This window comes from Thunnus maccoyii, chromosome 5 (genome assembly GCF_910596095.1).
Source record: "Thunnus maccoyii chromosome 5, fThuMac1.1, whole genome shotgun sequence".
Lineage (NCBI taxonomy): Eukaryota > Metazoa > Chordata > Actinopteri > Scombriformes > Scombridae > Thunnus > Thunnus maccoyii.
Window position 1 is genome coordinate 9072977 of NC_056537.1, and position 15536 is coordinate 9088512.

Below are 15536 nucleotides of genomic sequence, written 5' to 3' on the forward strand. Positions count from 1 at the left end.
CCTCCAAAAAAAATACAGTCGGATGTGTCTAATATGGGCACCGTGTAGGCACTTTAACTACTCAACTGCACCCTTGTCCTGTGCAGGTCCATGTTACTGTTGCAACCGCCGCGTCTGTCCCATGACTGCCGAGCTCGCTGCTAAGCTAACCTGTCAAGAAGGAGGACCAGGAAGTGGAAAGAAGACAGCGGCCGTTCGCACGTCCACAGCGTCCTCCCAGTCAGCCAGGCAGTGTGGTTTACTTACAAGACACTGAGCCAGAAACACAGCCGTGCTTTATCGTCACATGAGCAGCCGAGAGGTGAACGCAAGCAGCTAAATAAAAGCAGACGCGTCCGTCCGAGCGGAGAGCAGAGAGGGCAGCCGTTGGTTGACGTTACCTCCCCTTGTGTTTTCTAAAAAACTAGATTGAAGATGGCGACCAGTTCGGAGCGCAGTCCTCCTCCGTTCCCCGACTCGGAGGACCAAGATGTTCTGGACGCTGAAGACGTCGGAGGAGGCCGAGACAGTGATGAAGACGACGGGGACGACCTCTTCATGAGCGCGGTAACGTCTGAATGAGGTTAACGGTCATTTCACGCGAGTTTAGCCGCCGCGGATATGGCTAACTGACATTAACTGACATTAACGGCTAACTTACACAGTCAGCTAACGTCAGCGAAGAAAGCTAATGAGCAAAAGTTTTGAGAGGAACATTTAGCTGTTTTTAACGTAGGAATAACGTTAAGTAAATAGTGTCGACTTTGCCAACTGTCATGTCAGATAATGTTTGAATTGCAGCATTTACTTTAACTTAAATTATCAATGCAGTGTACTTGTTTTGATGCAGAAAATCTGTCCTACTTACGACTAACGTTAGCTTTTAGCAGCTTTTGGTGGTCCTTGACACGGCTGCAAACATCATTTGTATTATTGATTTTCGTCCTTAAAAAGTTGCAGTATGGAGAACTGCCTAGCTGTGATTTTTTTTCATCAGATCCCGATTGGGAAACCAGAAATTAATGTAACGCGCTTTCTATTTGGTTTATAGTAGAAGGATGATGATTGTGCAAAATATATTTGGTATTTTCATAGAGTTGAATAGTCTCAGGTTGAAATTGCACCGTCGTCCTAAATCTGAAGGTATCCTCCTCCTCAGCAGCATTCTGGATGTGCAGATTTTTAGGCCAGGCATGCAGCAAGAAGGAGTCTAATCATAGCAATCTGCAGGGGATTATGTCTGTGTGCTTTGACTGTAAAAGTTGACATTACCATAAAGGGGATTGTATTACTTTAGGTGTATCAGTGGTTCAAATTCAGGCTGTTTTTGAATGAGGATTAAAAAGCTGGCTCGGGAAGCCTGCTGTCATGTGAGTCAGCTGTGGTCACATGGTCAGAACCCGGATGTTTTCCTACAGTCAAAGTTCAGAGGACAGATAGGAAAGTTGCTGTCTTTGACTCTTTTTTTTTTTTTTTTTTTTTTTTGAGCGCTGCATTCACTGCTGCATGGAAAACATTACTCAGCAGTTGTGGATTTTACATTTAACTGCCTGTAGCTGAAGTAATGTTTGGAAATGTACCAGGTAGAGGTCACATGTGGATTCCGAGTGGCTTCCAACAGAAAAGAGCTGTGTTAATCAGTTTATTATAGATCAATCTGGCCTTTTAACTGTGCATTTGACATTTGATTAAACACTGTCGCGCTGTGTCAAGAAACACTTTATGTAGTATTACTCACCTTGATAAAACATACGCCCAAAGTGTATGCCCAAAACCTGTCATTGCTTTTCTTAAGTTACAACATACTTACTTTTTGATTTTAAAGGAATATTTTTATTATCAGCTACACACACCCAGTAGCTTGGAATGACAAAAAATACTGTTTTTCTCAGAATCAAGTTGAACAGTACCATACAAATGAGTAAGCAAACATCAAGCTGTTCAGTAATAAATCTGAACCGGCAGCCTTATTCCCCACTTATCTACTGCAGATAATCCTGAAAACTATTTCAATATGTTTATACCTGTTTCATTGTCCTAACAGCTATTAAAACCTTTGAATATTTGGTACAATCCATTAAAGACCCTTTAAAATAGTTATGTGGTTGATGGTGGTTTAAGTTGATTTATTTTGTAGAAGTGATGTGTTAAGCAATATTTTAGTGAAAATACATACAAGAGCAGAGCTGCAACGATTAATCGATCAACAGGAAATTAATCGCCAACTATTTTGATAGTGGATTAGTCGTTTTAAGTCTTGGTTTTTTTGTTTTTTTTAAATGCCCAAAGCGTACTTTTTTTGTCTGGCATATTAGGCTATGGGTGGTGAGTAATTGATTACTTCACCTAAACCAACTTCCAACCAACATGTCCAAGGTGATGGTTGGGCTCAGTGAAATTGTGATGGGGCATTTTTCACTATATTCTGAATCTGGAAAAGAATGAACAGATGGATAACTGTTAGTTTCAGCAGTATGTTGTTCAAAACATAATATCTTTTCTTCCCTATCTACAGACCAACGCTCCACTGACCGAAATGGATCCCACACTACCATCTGCTACTCAGCCCAGTGATGTTTTAATGAATCCTCCCAGCGATATCATGAATGACCCATTAATTGAACCCATCAGCAGCCAAACAGAAACCAAACCAGCCAGTGAAGTTGTCAGCGAGCTCTCGGATGATTTTGTCGACCTAACAAACAACCTGATGACTCCTGATGACACAATTGTAGCTGTAAGTGCTGCTGCAGATGCAGCAAAAGACTCAACTGAAATCCCTCTAGATGAACCCTCAGATGAATTTGTTGACATATTGGGAAGTGAAACTGAAGCGCTGCGAGAGGAAGTAGTGTCTGCAGATGTTACTGTCGGAGTAGAAACAGATAAAAGTGAAGTGACAAGCAGTGTCACAGATCCCCCTGGTGACGCTCAACAGGAAGTAAAAGAAACTTTCACTGCTCCGATTATCGACATCAGCAGCGATTTGTCTGAAAACCTTTTACAACAACCACCTGGCAGTGACAAAATTCTTGACCCTTTCGTTGACCTTCTTAGTGATCCTCCACCCGCTGAGGCCAAAAAGCCCAGCACCAGGTCAGACCTGTTTGAAGATGACGGAAGCGACTTGTTTGCAGAACCACTGCAGACTACATCTGCCAAGCAACCACAGAAAAGCCTCTTCGGTGAACCTGACGAGGATCTGTTCAGTGAGCCGCTGGGTGCCACCACAAAGAAAACCATCAGTAAAGAGCAGACAGACAAATCTGTCACAACCGAGGCTGCTGTTAGCGCTGGTAGCAGCATAAGTGGGCCTCTGCAAGAGAGTAACCAGGCAGAGCCTGCTGATATCTTCACTGAGGAAGCCATCGTCACGGCACCCAGCAGTGTCAACTCCAAGGCTAATGGAGTCCACTCTGAAGAAGACACGGATATATTTGCAGGTGGGGATTTATTGACAGGATTTATCTGTGGTCATATATTCCAAAGTTCACCTACTAGCTTTTTACAAAGCTTTTATGAAACTTTCTCAAGTGAACATCGAGTTAACATGACTTAACATACGTGCACCAACAACTACAATGGCCTAGGATGAAAATGCGGGGTTCAATCCTGTTTCAAAAATCAAAAATGTTAGAAGTTATAAGATAATCTGCTCTAATTTATCTTATCTAAATGACTCAGATTGTCTTATTGAGGCATTGCTTTATGTTCTTTTACAGTTCTGGTATTTTTGCCCTCGTTAGATGTTACGATTACAAGATCAGCATTTTAAACCCCTGCTTCAGCTTTATTGTTGTCAAGTGTTGTCTTGCCGTCAAATACAAAACAAAACATACTCAGACATGAACAAAAAGCATAAGAAAATGCATAAAACATACAGTTAAACCCCACACACAAGCTCACAAAAAACTTCAGTGACAACATAACATAAAACCAGTTTTACATCCAGCCATTCTTGTCCCACCAAAGATCATCATCATCCACCGATATTATACGAAAGACTGATCAACACTTGACCAGCAAGGATGCTCCAATTTGTTCCAAACAATAGAGGATATAATTTCCAACAAAAGTAAAGCCATGTTCATCTGGCTGAACTGTAATTTTATTTGTGTCTTTTCTTTTCCCACAGAAGCCACAGTGGAGCTTTCTCTCGACAGTCCGCGGAATGAGAGAAAGAAGGATGCGGCTGCCAAACCGTCTGCATCCGCTCCCTCTCTGTCAGCAGCTGCCAGCCTGGTCAAGCCTCAGGCTGCTGCCCTGGACGAGGTACATGCATGTCTAACCCCAGAGTGAAATTCCCTGTATAACTGCAACAAAGTAATGACTGTTCTGTTTGTTATTTCTGCACCGGTTAATTTATTTAAAAATATAACAGCGTTCTGAGAAGTCGGGAATAAAAGGTTGTTTTGTATTCACTTTTGAGGCAGTTTGACATCCTACCAGAGTAGGAAGTCAACTGTAAAATAGAAGTGCTTGGTGACTGGAAGATCAATGTTTCACTCTCTGTTTAATATTTGTTACAGTTGGAAGAAGAGGAAGAAGAAGAGCAGGAAGACAAATTTGATATCTTTGTCTCTGTCACTAACCCTGAAAAAATAGGTGAGGTTTATTTAATTCTGTTTTGATTAAGTAATGTAATGTTTATCTGGGTTTTTTTCTGTCCATTGCAATAAGACAAAGGTTATTCTGAGGTACATGAGTCCTTCATTTGATTATTTCAAACTTCTGAAAAAGACAAAGCAACGAAGGAGAGAAAAGTGATATAAACAGGACCATAAAGTAAATCCACAAGTCCCTCAATATTTGTATCATATTTGTGCCTGTTTTTTCTGCCTCTACTCATTGAATGCCTTTCTTATGTTTCAGGGGACGGGATGAACGCCTACATGGCCTACAAAGTAGCCACACAGGTAAAACCCTGTCAGTGATAGAGCGTTTAACCGGATCTAACGTTGTCCATCTTTTATCCAGAGGAACTTAGTTCAGTTACTCATCAGATATGTGGTAACAATGTGTCAATAGAGGAAATGCTGGTCAGTGTTTTGTAGGAGAAACACCCATGGTACTGTTCTCGTAAAGCAAACAGAAGTTATATCAGAATTATGTGACATTTTATAGTAGTGATTCACCAAATAGTATACTGTAAAGTACATCAAATACACTAATATCTATGTTTCAACACAAGGCTTTAAGGGAGATTTGATGAGGAACTGTGTGACCACTGTTTCAGACCTCACTGCCCATGTTTCGCAACAAGACCTTCACAGTGAAGCGACGTTTCAGTGACTTCCTCGGCCTCTATGAGAAACTTTCTGAAAAACATGGCCCAAACGGATTCATCGTGCCTCCGCCACCAGAGAAGAGCATCCTGGGTAGGCTGAATTGCTTCAACTGTTGCTGTAACTAGAAGTTTAATCCTCATCAGTTGTGAAAATGCATGTGGTCTTGTCACAGGTATGACAAAAGTGAAGGTGGGAAAGGAAGATTCCTCTTCTACAGACTTTGTTGAGCGAAGAAGAGGTGCTTTGGAGAGGTAAGAGTGTTAGAAAAGGAAGGAAATTAAAGCTGCATCATGACAATTCAGGTGCAACAATCATAGGTTGCCTTTAGTTTGGACAAAAACATTCATGTCCATCTAATATCTAGCAAACAAGGGTAAAGTTATTATGATATGAAGTTGTAATCAGTGGAGGAAAGAAGTTTTTTACACCCATTTTCCCATTTTAACAGGTATCTCCAGAGGGTGGTGACTCACCCATCACTTCTTCAAGATCCTGATGTCAGAGAGTTCCTGGAGAGAGACGAAGTAGGACAAAATTGATGCTTTAATGCCTTTTAGGAGACAAACATTTATTTAGTTTTCTGTCTGAATCACTGAAATCCTGCACATTTAGACCATGAATACTTCAGGCGCACAACTTCAGCACATTTTTGCTCTTTACTTTTATTCAGTTGTTTTTTATATTTGAAGTTTTACTATATTTTAAAAGCACAGTCTGCCAGTGACTGTGTTACAGCTGTGATATGTGTGTGTGTGTGTGTGTGTGTGTGTGTGTGTGTGTGTGTGTGTGTGTGTGTGTGTGTGTGTGTCTTCAGTTGCCTAGAGCAGTGAGCACCCAGGCTCTGAGTGGCGCCGGCTTCCTGAAAATGATCAACAAAGCAACAGATGCTGTCAGTAAAATGACCATCAAGATGAATGAATCAGACGTGGTGAGTTCAGCTGTAAACACAAACTCCTGCTGCTCTCAACAGTTTTCATTTCCGAGAAAATCTGATGCAGCAGATGGTTTCTGTGATGAGGAAATCTACCAATTTTTCTCAAAAGCAGCAAAACCGCAACATTCCCGAGTCGAACGCGCCTGGGGACCTTTGTTGCATGTCACACACCCCTCTCACTCTCCCCCTTGTTTCCTGTCTGCTTCTCCACTGTCAACTGTTGAATAAAGGCAAAAGAATGCATTAAAAAAAAGAGCAGAAAGTTTCGGTATTTAGAACATGAGTATAAGCTTCCAGCGAAAGACTGATGACACATTCAGGCTGCAGGACTGAACAGCACAGTACATATCAGGTACTTCTTTTCCGGAGAAGCTTGACATTAGTCAGAACAGAGCTGTACATTTTTTTTTGTTGTTTTTCATGATTAATTTGAAGAATTTTCACTGGGCGAGATCACTTTTATTTGTGTTCTTGTGTTACGACTATTTATTCTGAACGGCCCTGATAGATGAAAGCACAGATGGGCACTTAGTGTGTGTCCAGTGATTGTTTTGTTTGCTGTGGTGCACGCTAACATTTGGCAAACTGTATATTTAGTGGATGGCGCCATAGTTCATTAAACACCCAGGGTGAGGCAGTCATGTTGATACAAAATGGTGAACTGATTAAAGAACCTGTTTGTCAAAAAGTTGGTGTATACAAAGTGACTGAGCACTGAGTGAAATTACCATCAGTAAATGTATGAATAATAACACATACATGCATGCACTGAACTGAGAAGTTCCTTAAATAAAAGTAAAAAATATATTTCAGCTGAATAAATGCAAAAGAAATGTCTTAAACTACACAGTATACATGTTGATGTTTCTATATACATGTAGAAAGTCTGAAAAAGTAATACAATTAACACACTGACACTTCTAGGGCTAATTTGCTTTTTAGGGAATTATTTCACCTTACAAACCAAACAAGTATGAAATAATTTTACAATAACTTATACATTTTATCCAGTTTAATCCAGTTAATCTTGGTCATAATGTCATAAGAGCTCAGTCCTCCTCAGTGCACCTGATATCGACAGAAATACTGAAGCCAAGTTTAGAAATCAATATGTAGAATCAGTGTTATTGTAAACACGTTGGGGCCTTGTTGTTGCAGTTGTACTAACAGTTTGTTTTGCTGCAGTGGTTTGAGGAGAAGCTGCAGGAGGTGGAGTCTGCAGACCAGCAGTTCAGGAAGCTCCACGCGCTGGTCGAATCCCTGGTCGTCCACAGAAAAGGTTAGCCGTGTCCAACTATGAAGAGCTTCACTTCCTGTTGCTTCCTAACATGATTACCTATCGGTCACATTATGAGAAGAGCACCACAACATGCAGTCAGAAACCAGTATGAAAACAATATCTGTAGGAATCAATGTATCCAAATACATTTTGACAGGAGATATTACTCAGACTAGCTTGATGCTTTTTTAAAGCTCTTTATTTTTATTCTACATTCTTCAACCAGCTGAAAAATAAAAGTTTTATTATGATAATGGCTTTAATGCCGGTGAGACAGAATAAAGATAAGCTACAGTAGCATCTTATACTGTGACCTTTCCTTTACTCTGGTGATTCTTTACAGCCTTCAGAAGGCAGCAGGTATCTGTTAGAAATTCACCTTAAAAAGATTCAGCATCTGCTCTTGGCAGGATATTTGAACTGCTGTATATTCATGTATATTCCATTTTGAAACTCTGCACATTCCAGATAATATGGGCCACAAACGATGATTTTCATTATTGATTTAATCTGTTGATTAGTTTCTTGACTGATTGATTAGTTTGTTTGGTCTATGAAATGTCAGAAAATGGTGAAATATGTCGATCACTGTTCTCTTAAGCCCAAGATGCAAACTCAAATGTTCTGTTTTATCCTGACCAACCATCCACAACCCAAAGGTTTAGTTTACTATCATAGACGACTAAAGAAACCAGAAAATATTCACATTTAAGAAGCTGGAATCAGATAAATTGGACATATTTTCTCAAATAATGACTTACTACAATTAATCAATAACCAAAATACTTAGCGATTTAATTTTCTGTCGATCAGCTAAACAATTAATCCACTAGTTGCTGCAGCTGTACAGACAACAATAAGTCTCCTTTGATGAAAGGATTCCCAATTTGTTAGTATGTCACAACTGGTTTCAGTTCATTTAGGTGAACAAATAAACGCAGACAGAAATTACCCTTCATGCTCTCAACAAGAGGAGTTCTGTTATCAGCTGCACACAGCTCCCCCTCTCCTTCCTCTTCTCTCCCTCTAGCGTCTGCCCTCTGACTGGCTCATATTTGACCCGCCTTCTTGACAGTTTGCACCAATCAAAACACAAATGACAACCTATGACAGACAGGGTATCTTTAAACCTTGTGGTATGTCTCTACCTCCCTAAACACCTGTAAAGTATGTACTCTGAGGACAAGTCGTGACATGTATGCTCCACAGTCAGAACAGTATTTCACAAAACCACGCCCAGAAAGTTGTTGCAGATCACCCCTTCTATATTTCATGTTTTTGGTAGTAAAACGGTAGAAAAAAAAGGCTTGCGGTTGCATTAACATTTGCCTGTCTTTTCCCCTCCAGAGCTGTCGTTGAACACAGCGAGCTTTGCCAAAAGCACGGCCATGCTGGGCAGCGCAGAGGACAACACCGCTCTGTCCCGCGCCCTCTCCCAGCTGGCAGAGGTAGAGGACAAGATGGAGCAGTTACACCAGGACCAGGCAGCAAACGACACCTTCCGCTTCGCTGAACTCATCGCGGATTTTATACGCTTGCTCGGCGCCGTGAGGGTACTGAGAATTTATGTTAATCTAATTCCTGGACATCATAAATGATCCTGTGTAGTGAAGGACAGATGAAATAAAACTCCCACAAAATGTAGAACATGAGCATTTATATTTTACAAAGGTTGAGGCCTACCTTCATGGTGCTTTGGTTCACTGTTCTTTATATCTGTCTCTGGGAGTTAAAATGGTAAACTGTCAGGTTAAATCAGCCTTCCAGTCCAAGTAGTTGTGTTTAATCCTCATGAGAAAATAAAGAACAGAAAGTTTAGTAACAAAATATGATGCCACTAAAGTGAGTAATTCAAGAATGCAGCGAGAAGGAAAGGCAGATTAATGGATTAAATGATTAATTTAGTATTTAATTGTACAGTCTTTCAGACTTCGCTGACACAATATATTCAAAAGCTGAAGGTCGCCTTTAGTGAGTCTGGTTTAATTATAATAGGGACCTTGAATAAATAGCTCATGTACAGTAAATCCTCTAAATATAAACATGAAACGGTTCTGTGTGTTTGTGACCTGCAGGGGTCGTTTGATCACCGGATGAAGGCGTGGCAGCGTTGGCAGGATGCGCAGGCCATGTTGCAGAAGAAGAGGGAGGTTGAGGCCAAACTGCTGTGGGCCAACAAGCCAGATAAACTGCAGCTGGCCAAAGAGGAGATCGCCGAGGTAAAACACACGCCAAAATCAACACGGTCCAAATAACAAGACAAGGCTGGAGTTTGATGTGGTCTTTTCAAGATTCAAGATTGTTTGAACATGGGAGATTATATGTTCCCTTCTTGTTAACAGTGGGAGGCCAAGGTGACACAGTACGAGAGAGACTTTGAAAGAGTTTCTGCCACCGTGCGCAAGGAAGTCGTCCGCTTTGAGGTACCGATGCTGCATTTACATCCGTCACCAGACGGCTGAAAACGTCTGTCAATAGTGATTAATTTTTTTTCTTTTTTCTCTCTAACAGAAAGAAAAAGCTAAGAATTTCAAAAGGCAGATCATCCAGTACCTGGAGTCTCAGCTTCAGTCGCAGCAACAGGTGAGTGTCTGTTTAGTGAAACAGGAATATTTAATATATCCATAATCAATAATCTTCTTGTCAAACCAGTCTGTGTTCATTTACAAATAGTTGTGATATTGAGAAAGGTTTTGCAACTACATGCAACATGTCTGAATTTGTTGTGAGCATTTAGCTGATGATCTTAAACATTCATGATTGCAATAGTAGAATAAGGTAAAACTTTGAATTATGACAATGAAAAGAATGAAATTACATTCAGACGCATAATGACCTGCGATATTCCTGTGAACAGTTTTTTTAAGGGGAATATTTTAGGAAAAGAAACAACGCCCAGGGTTACTGGCGGTAACAGCTCGTGCAGTTTTAAAATGGTTCCCAGAATTCTGGGGACAGCAAACCCTCTTTGATCAGCTACTTGGTCAGAATTAGATTGGTAGTAACTTAATATAGCTCTCATGTGAACAGTTAACTGAGAGGCTGTTTTCAGTTAGAGACATTTTTAAAACAGTAACACTGGATTATATACACGCATCGTTTCCTGTGAATCTCTTGTGAATGAATGGTGGACTCTGCCACTAACAATGACAACTGCTATGTAGAGAGTTTATTACAGAATGAAAATACATTAAATGGTTATTGAAGACAGGTTTATGAGTGTAAATAATGAATCAGCAAAATTGTTAATTCAAGTTTCTACTGACTAGTTAATCCAGAACTAGGAAAGATACCTTTTAAATTCTTAGACAAGGCATCAGTTGTAAATCCTAAATGTTGACCAGCTCTTGTTAAATAATGAACCTGACAAATGTCGTCTCTTCCTTCTCCAGCTGATAAAGTACTGGGAGGCTTTCTTACCAGAAGCAAAAGCAATCGCCTAATCCTCGAGCACCAGCCTTCTGGACGACAAAACAGGCTGCCTTTTTCTTATACACTTTACCTCTTGCCTTTAAACCAAGGAAAAATGCGTGCATTGTAAAGGGAGATACAATCAACCTGTTTTTTTAATCACCTTTAACATATAGCTCTGTATTCTATTGTATTAATAATTGTATATTTTCATTTAACCTTCCACAAATATTTTCTTAATAGATGAAAAGAGTTTGCATATACAAAGATATGGACACACGAAAAAGCGTAAAGTGTAGATGAATGATTTCCATTAATTTCCACTAGAGAAGGGAAAGGAAACGAGTCCGTTGTTCTCAGGATTTTCTCCGACATGTGATCAGGAGCTCCTTCACATCAGCAGTGGTTAATTGTTTACAGTGCGGCTGCTCTCTCATCATATATTTCTGGGGACCCAGATGAAGAAAGTGGCCAACACTCTCACTCTGTTTCTTCTTTTTAATGACTCAAAGGGATAAAACAGTTAAAGTAAGAATTACGAGCACTTCCACCAGGTGGATTAAGTACTTAAGTACCAGCCATGTTTTGTTGTTTTTTGTTTTTTTTTTTCTTTCAGATTTAAAGTACTATTGATGCTGAGGGGTTGGGGGGGTTGCAGGGTTAAGAGAGGCATTAGATTAGCAGTCTACAGCTGTGGTCAAGGGTTGCATTGTAGGTCAAGCTTGTGGGTTTAATGTTTTAGGTATGATTTCAATCATTGTGCAAACTTAACTCTTGTAACTACACATGTCTGTGCCTTTTGAATCCGAGTAGTGTTTTATCTTCGGGCAGCAAATATAATCCAGTTTGGGAGAAAGTTGTACACAGTTGAGGCTTGTTAACAGTTACTTCCACAGCAGCCATAATGACGAGAGTGTTAGGCTTGAGTTTAAGAACCATACAGGTGTTTTCACATCATTTTGCCTTTTACTACAAATTCTTTTTTTTTGTTGTTGTTGTTGCGTTCTTTCCAAAGCTTTTTGAATGTGTTTATCTTGCAGGCAGCCTCAACTTCCAGAGACTTGAAACTTGCTTGAGATGTGCACCCATCACCGTTAATGTCATACGAGACTATTTGTGTGGTAATGCAGCTCAGACTTCTCAAATCAGTCAAGTAAGGGCTTTTTAAGCCATTACCAAGCAACAGTGACTAACCCTGAGCAAAATACAGTAAATCCTGACATGTTTACTACTTAAATTTGCCGTCTCAAGCAAACTGCAGGTCTCTACAAGCAGTGTGGTGTACTGTAGTGAAATAACTGGAAACCAGTGGCTGTCTGGAAGTTGGGATTCTGAGTCCTGCTTTGAAATGTGGTTGACAGTAATATTTGGGCTGTAACTGACGATTAATCATGTATAAAATGTCAGAAAATAATGATTGCCATTCGTGATTTCCCACAGTGACATCAGATTGTGGGTTTTGTCCAACTAGCAGTCCAAAAGATATTCAATTTAAAATCATATAAAACATTGAAAAGCAGCAAATCCTCACATTTGAGAAGCTGGAAACAGAATGTTTCGCATTTTTGTTTAATAAATAACTTAAACAATTAATCGGTTGTCAAAATAGTTGGTGATAGATTTTCTGTTGACTGACTAATCATTTCAGCACTACATGATACTGTGTGTGATTTCTAGTAAATGGGCAACAACATGCTAAAACACTGGAATGGTCCTTTTTTAAAACGGAGTCCAGAAAGCACCAGGACAGGAGCGATGATGTTGACTCATAGAGACGAGATTAATGTCAAATACTAAACATGCTGATGTCATAGTGAACCGAAATGCTTCCCTGATGCCTCAGTCTGCAGTTTGACGATCAAACAGTAACAAACCCGTGGCCGAGCTGCCATCTTTTGATTACAGCTTTAATTTCACATTTGCACACCGTGCAGCGATTACGCTACACCGTATCATTTGTCATTATTGCATCACTTGCGGACATTTCTTTGCACAAGCTTTTTGTTTTTTCTTTTGACAAATAGACAAATGCTAGTTTTCATCTAAGAGGAAATGAATGCTGTCAGACAGTGCTGAATGAAAACTGTGGATGGTTCAGCTTCATACCGCTTGTCATCACTTGTCAACGTGCAGAGCAATGTCAGCAACGTGCACTGTGTCATAGAAAATTTCTTTTAAAAATAAATCAATTAAAGTTGCACTGTTTACACTTGGAAATTTCAGTAAGAACATCAGACTCAAGTCTCTTTATTTCTGGAAACTGTAAATATTGCTGATGTGTATCATGTTCATTCCAAAACCAGGTAACATTGATATCTTTAGTCCTAATTGAAACACACGGTTCTGTGTATATACACTAGATCAGTGGTTCTCAAACTTTTTCACATCAAGGACCCCTGAACTGACACAAATTAGACCAGGGTACCACATCTGTTAAGAGTTTTGCTTTTAGATGTTTTGTTACGGAAAGTGTATGAAACCCATGACCCACATAGTCATACATATTGTTATTGTGTTACTTATGGATTGAATTATAATGAAAATAAGTGATTCCCCTTTTTGCTGGGGATCCCTGGACTCGCAGGACTACACAGCTGGTACTGTTTTTACAGTCTCCACTGGTCCACAAGGTCATAGATAAAACTCATTAAGACCTGAACATGTAAAATTATAGTCCAATTATATCTGCTGATATTAGCTTATTAGATTTATCAGTATCAGAATATACAGCACTTCCGTCTATAAGCTGAAAAGAGAAATTGCAGTACAGAAATGCCAATGACATGTCCAAAGTAATTTAGAAACTGGGCATAGTTTTTCCACCAAAGACCACTGACATTTATTTTTCAGCTGTAAAACAGAAAACCATCATTTATGGGTCACAATTCCTTAACAGCCAAATTTAAGGGATCCTTAAAAAGAAAAAACAAAATTAAAAATATCAGTGTCTGCCTCAAAAATCCGCTGTTGGTCAGGAAAGAACAACAAAATTGAATTGCTTCACTTCTCTCCCCCTAGAGGAATGAAAAACTTTCACTTTCGTGTTGAAGTGCTGGTATGGGCTTTATTACGAGGGTAACAGACATCTCATTTAATTTGATGCATGATTGTAACCTCACAAGACACATTAATGTTATTCAGGTCGTTAACTATATTCAACTGTAAACGTCCTCAAATGAACTTTTCTTATTCATTCACCAGAGCACTCTTAACTCCTCACAGACAGCTTCAGTACCAGCTTTGCTTTACCATTTATTAAAAACTATTTACAATATGATTCAGAGTTACAGACATCCAGACACCTTTTCATGTGTGCAGCGATGCACCTGGTTTGCACACAGCTGTGAAAACAGAAGCAGCGGTGAACCAGTGAACCGCTACACATGATGACACTACACTTCAACGCCACAATGTTGCTCCAACCAGCTAAACTTAACAAGACCGGCTCAAACTAAGAAGGCAAACTGTGAGGATGGACTGGCCTGGCCGAGGGACTAAGAAACTGTAGTATGAAGCCGTGTAGAAACTATGAGAGCCTCTTTGCACATGAGGCACCCAAACAACACATGACATCATCCCATGACTGCTTGGCTACTTGCTTCAGCTTCACTTTGGCAGTCGGACAAAACAAAACACAGTCTTTGCTCACTCTTAACATGACAAAAAAAAAAAACTACAAAGGTTTTTGCAACAGTTCAGGCAGTTAATGGTTTCAACATATTACAGAATAATGTAGGTATCAATAAATAACAACCACTTCTCATAAACACAGCCAGCACATATCATGCTCTCTAAAATATATATATATTTATGCATAAAAGGCTCCAATCCATATTCTAGATAATGTGACATGTTGCACTGGATGGATGATTTCAGAAGGTGCTATTATCCACCAAAATACTCTTTACTGAGTGAAAATGGCTAGAACATGCACATAAATTAAATCATACAGAGCTGACACAAAAAGAAGAATGTTTTCAGACTGGTTTCTGCTGACAAGGCCAGTACCTCAATATATATGCTTTATGATGAATGAGACATTTAATAATACCTGTATTATAGGCAGGGCCAGTATCCATTCACTTACAATTAAGTCAGTTCAAACTGCAATCTAGCTCATTATGATAAAAGAATTGAATATCAGTCATTTCTCACTAAGGTGGATGCTCATGCAAGGAGGTTTTTTGCAATATTTAATAAGCTAGAAGTGAAATGTACTGATCCCATGTAAGGTCACCAATTTTCTTTCCTAGGATGGCGAAGTCATGACCCGCCCTACTCTGCCTCTGATTGGCTAGTACTCATTGCCTTCATTAGTTAGGTTTAAGCATCATGAGAGAGATTGGTTAGAGTCAGGGTTAAAATATCACGGTAAGCCAATCACAGGCAGAGTAGGGCGGGTCATGACCTCGCCGTCCTAGGGGAAAAAAAATATCGCTGTGTGGATGCACACTGGCATGAGAAGCACCAAAGAGATGAAGCACCATGATTACACTTGTCACTCCAATACAGCTTTTTTCACCACATCACATGAGCAGACAGGACCAGGTGTTCAGTTGTCAAAGAAAAACATCAATAATTGGGAAATACACTTATTTAGCAGCTGGTTAGCTTAACTTACCTTAGCACAGAAACTGGAAACGGG

General features: G+C 39.8%; 1 protein-coding gene across 2 annotated transcripts; it reads left to right on the forward strand.

Moving 5' to 3' along the window:
- The first annotated feature begins 209 nt into the window (after nt 1-209).
- On the forward strand, nt 210-11867 carry snx1a (sorting nexin 1a). 2 transcript variants are annotated; one of them, XM_042410893.1, is made up of 16 exons: nt 210-301; nt 408-546; nt 2495-3422; nt 4115-4251; nt 4509-4584; nt 4852-4895; nt 5216-5357; nt 5440-5518; nt 5716-5791; nt 6082-6195; nt 7387-7480; nt 8828-9033; nt 9556-9699; nt 9823-9903; nt 9992-10063; nt 10873-11867. In XM_042410893.1, the coding sequence occupies exons 2-16, from the start codon at nt 415-417 to the stop codon at nt 10921-10923; spliced, it is 2376 nt and encodes a 791-aa protein (XP_042266827.1). In that variant the 5' UTR covers nt 210-301; nt 408-414; the 3' UTR covers nt 10924-11867. The 2 variants fall into 2 exon arrangements, with proteins under 2 accessions (XP_042266827.1, XP_042266828.1); XM_042410894.1 differs by lacking the exon at nt 210-301 and having other exon boundaries at nt 543-562.
- Nucleotides 11868-15536: the final 3669 nt, after the last annotated feature.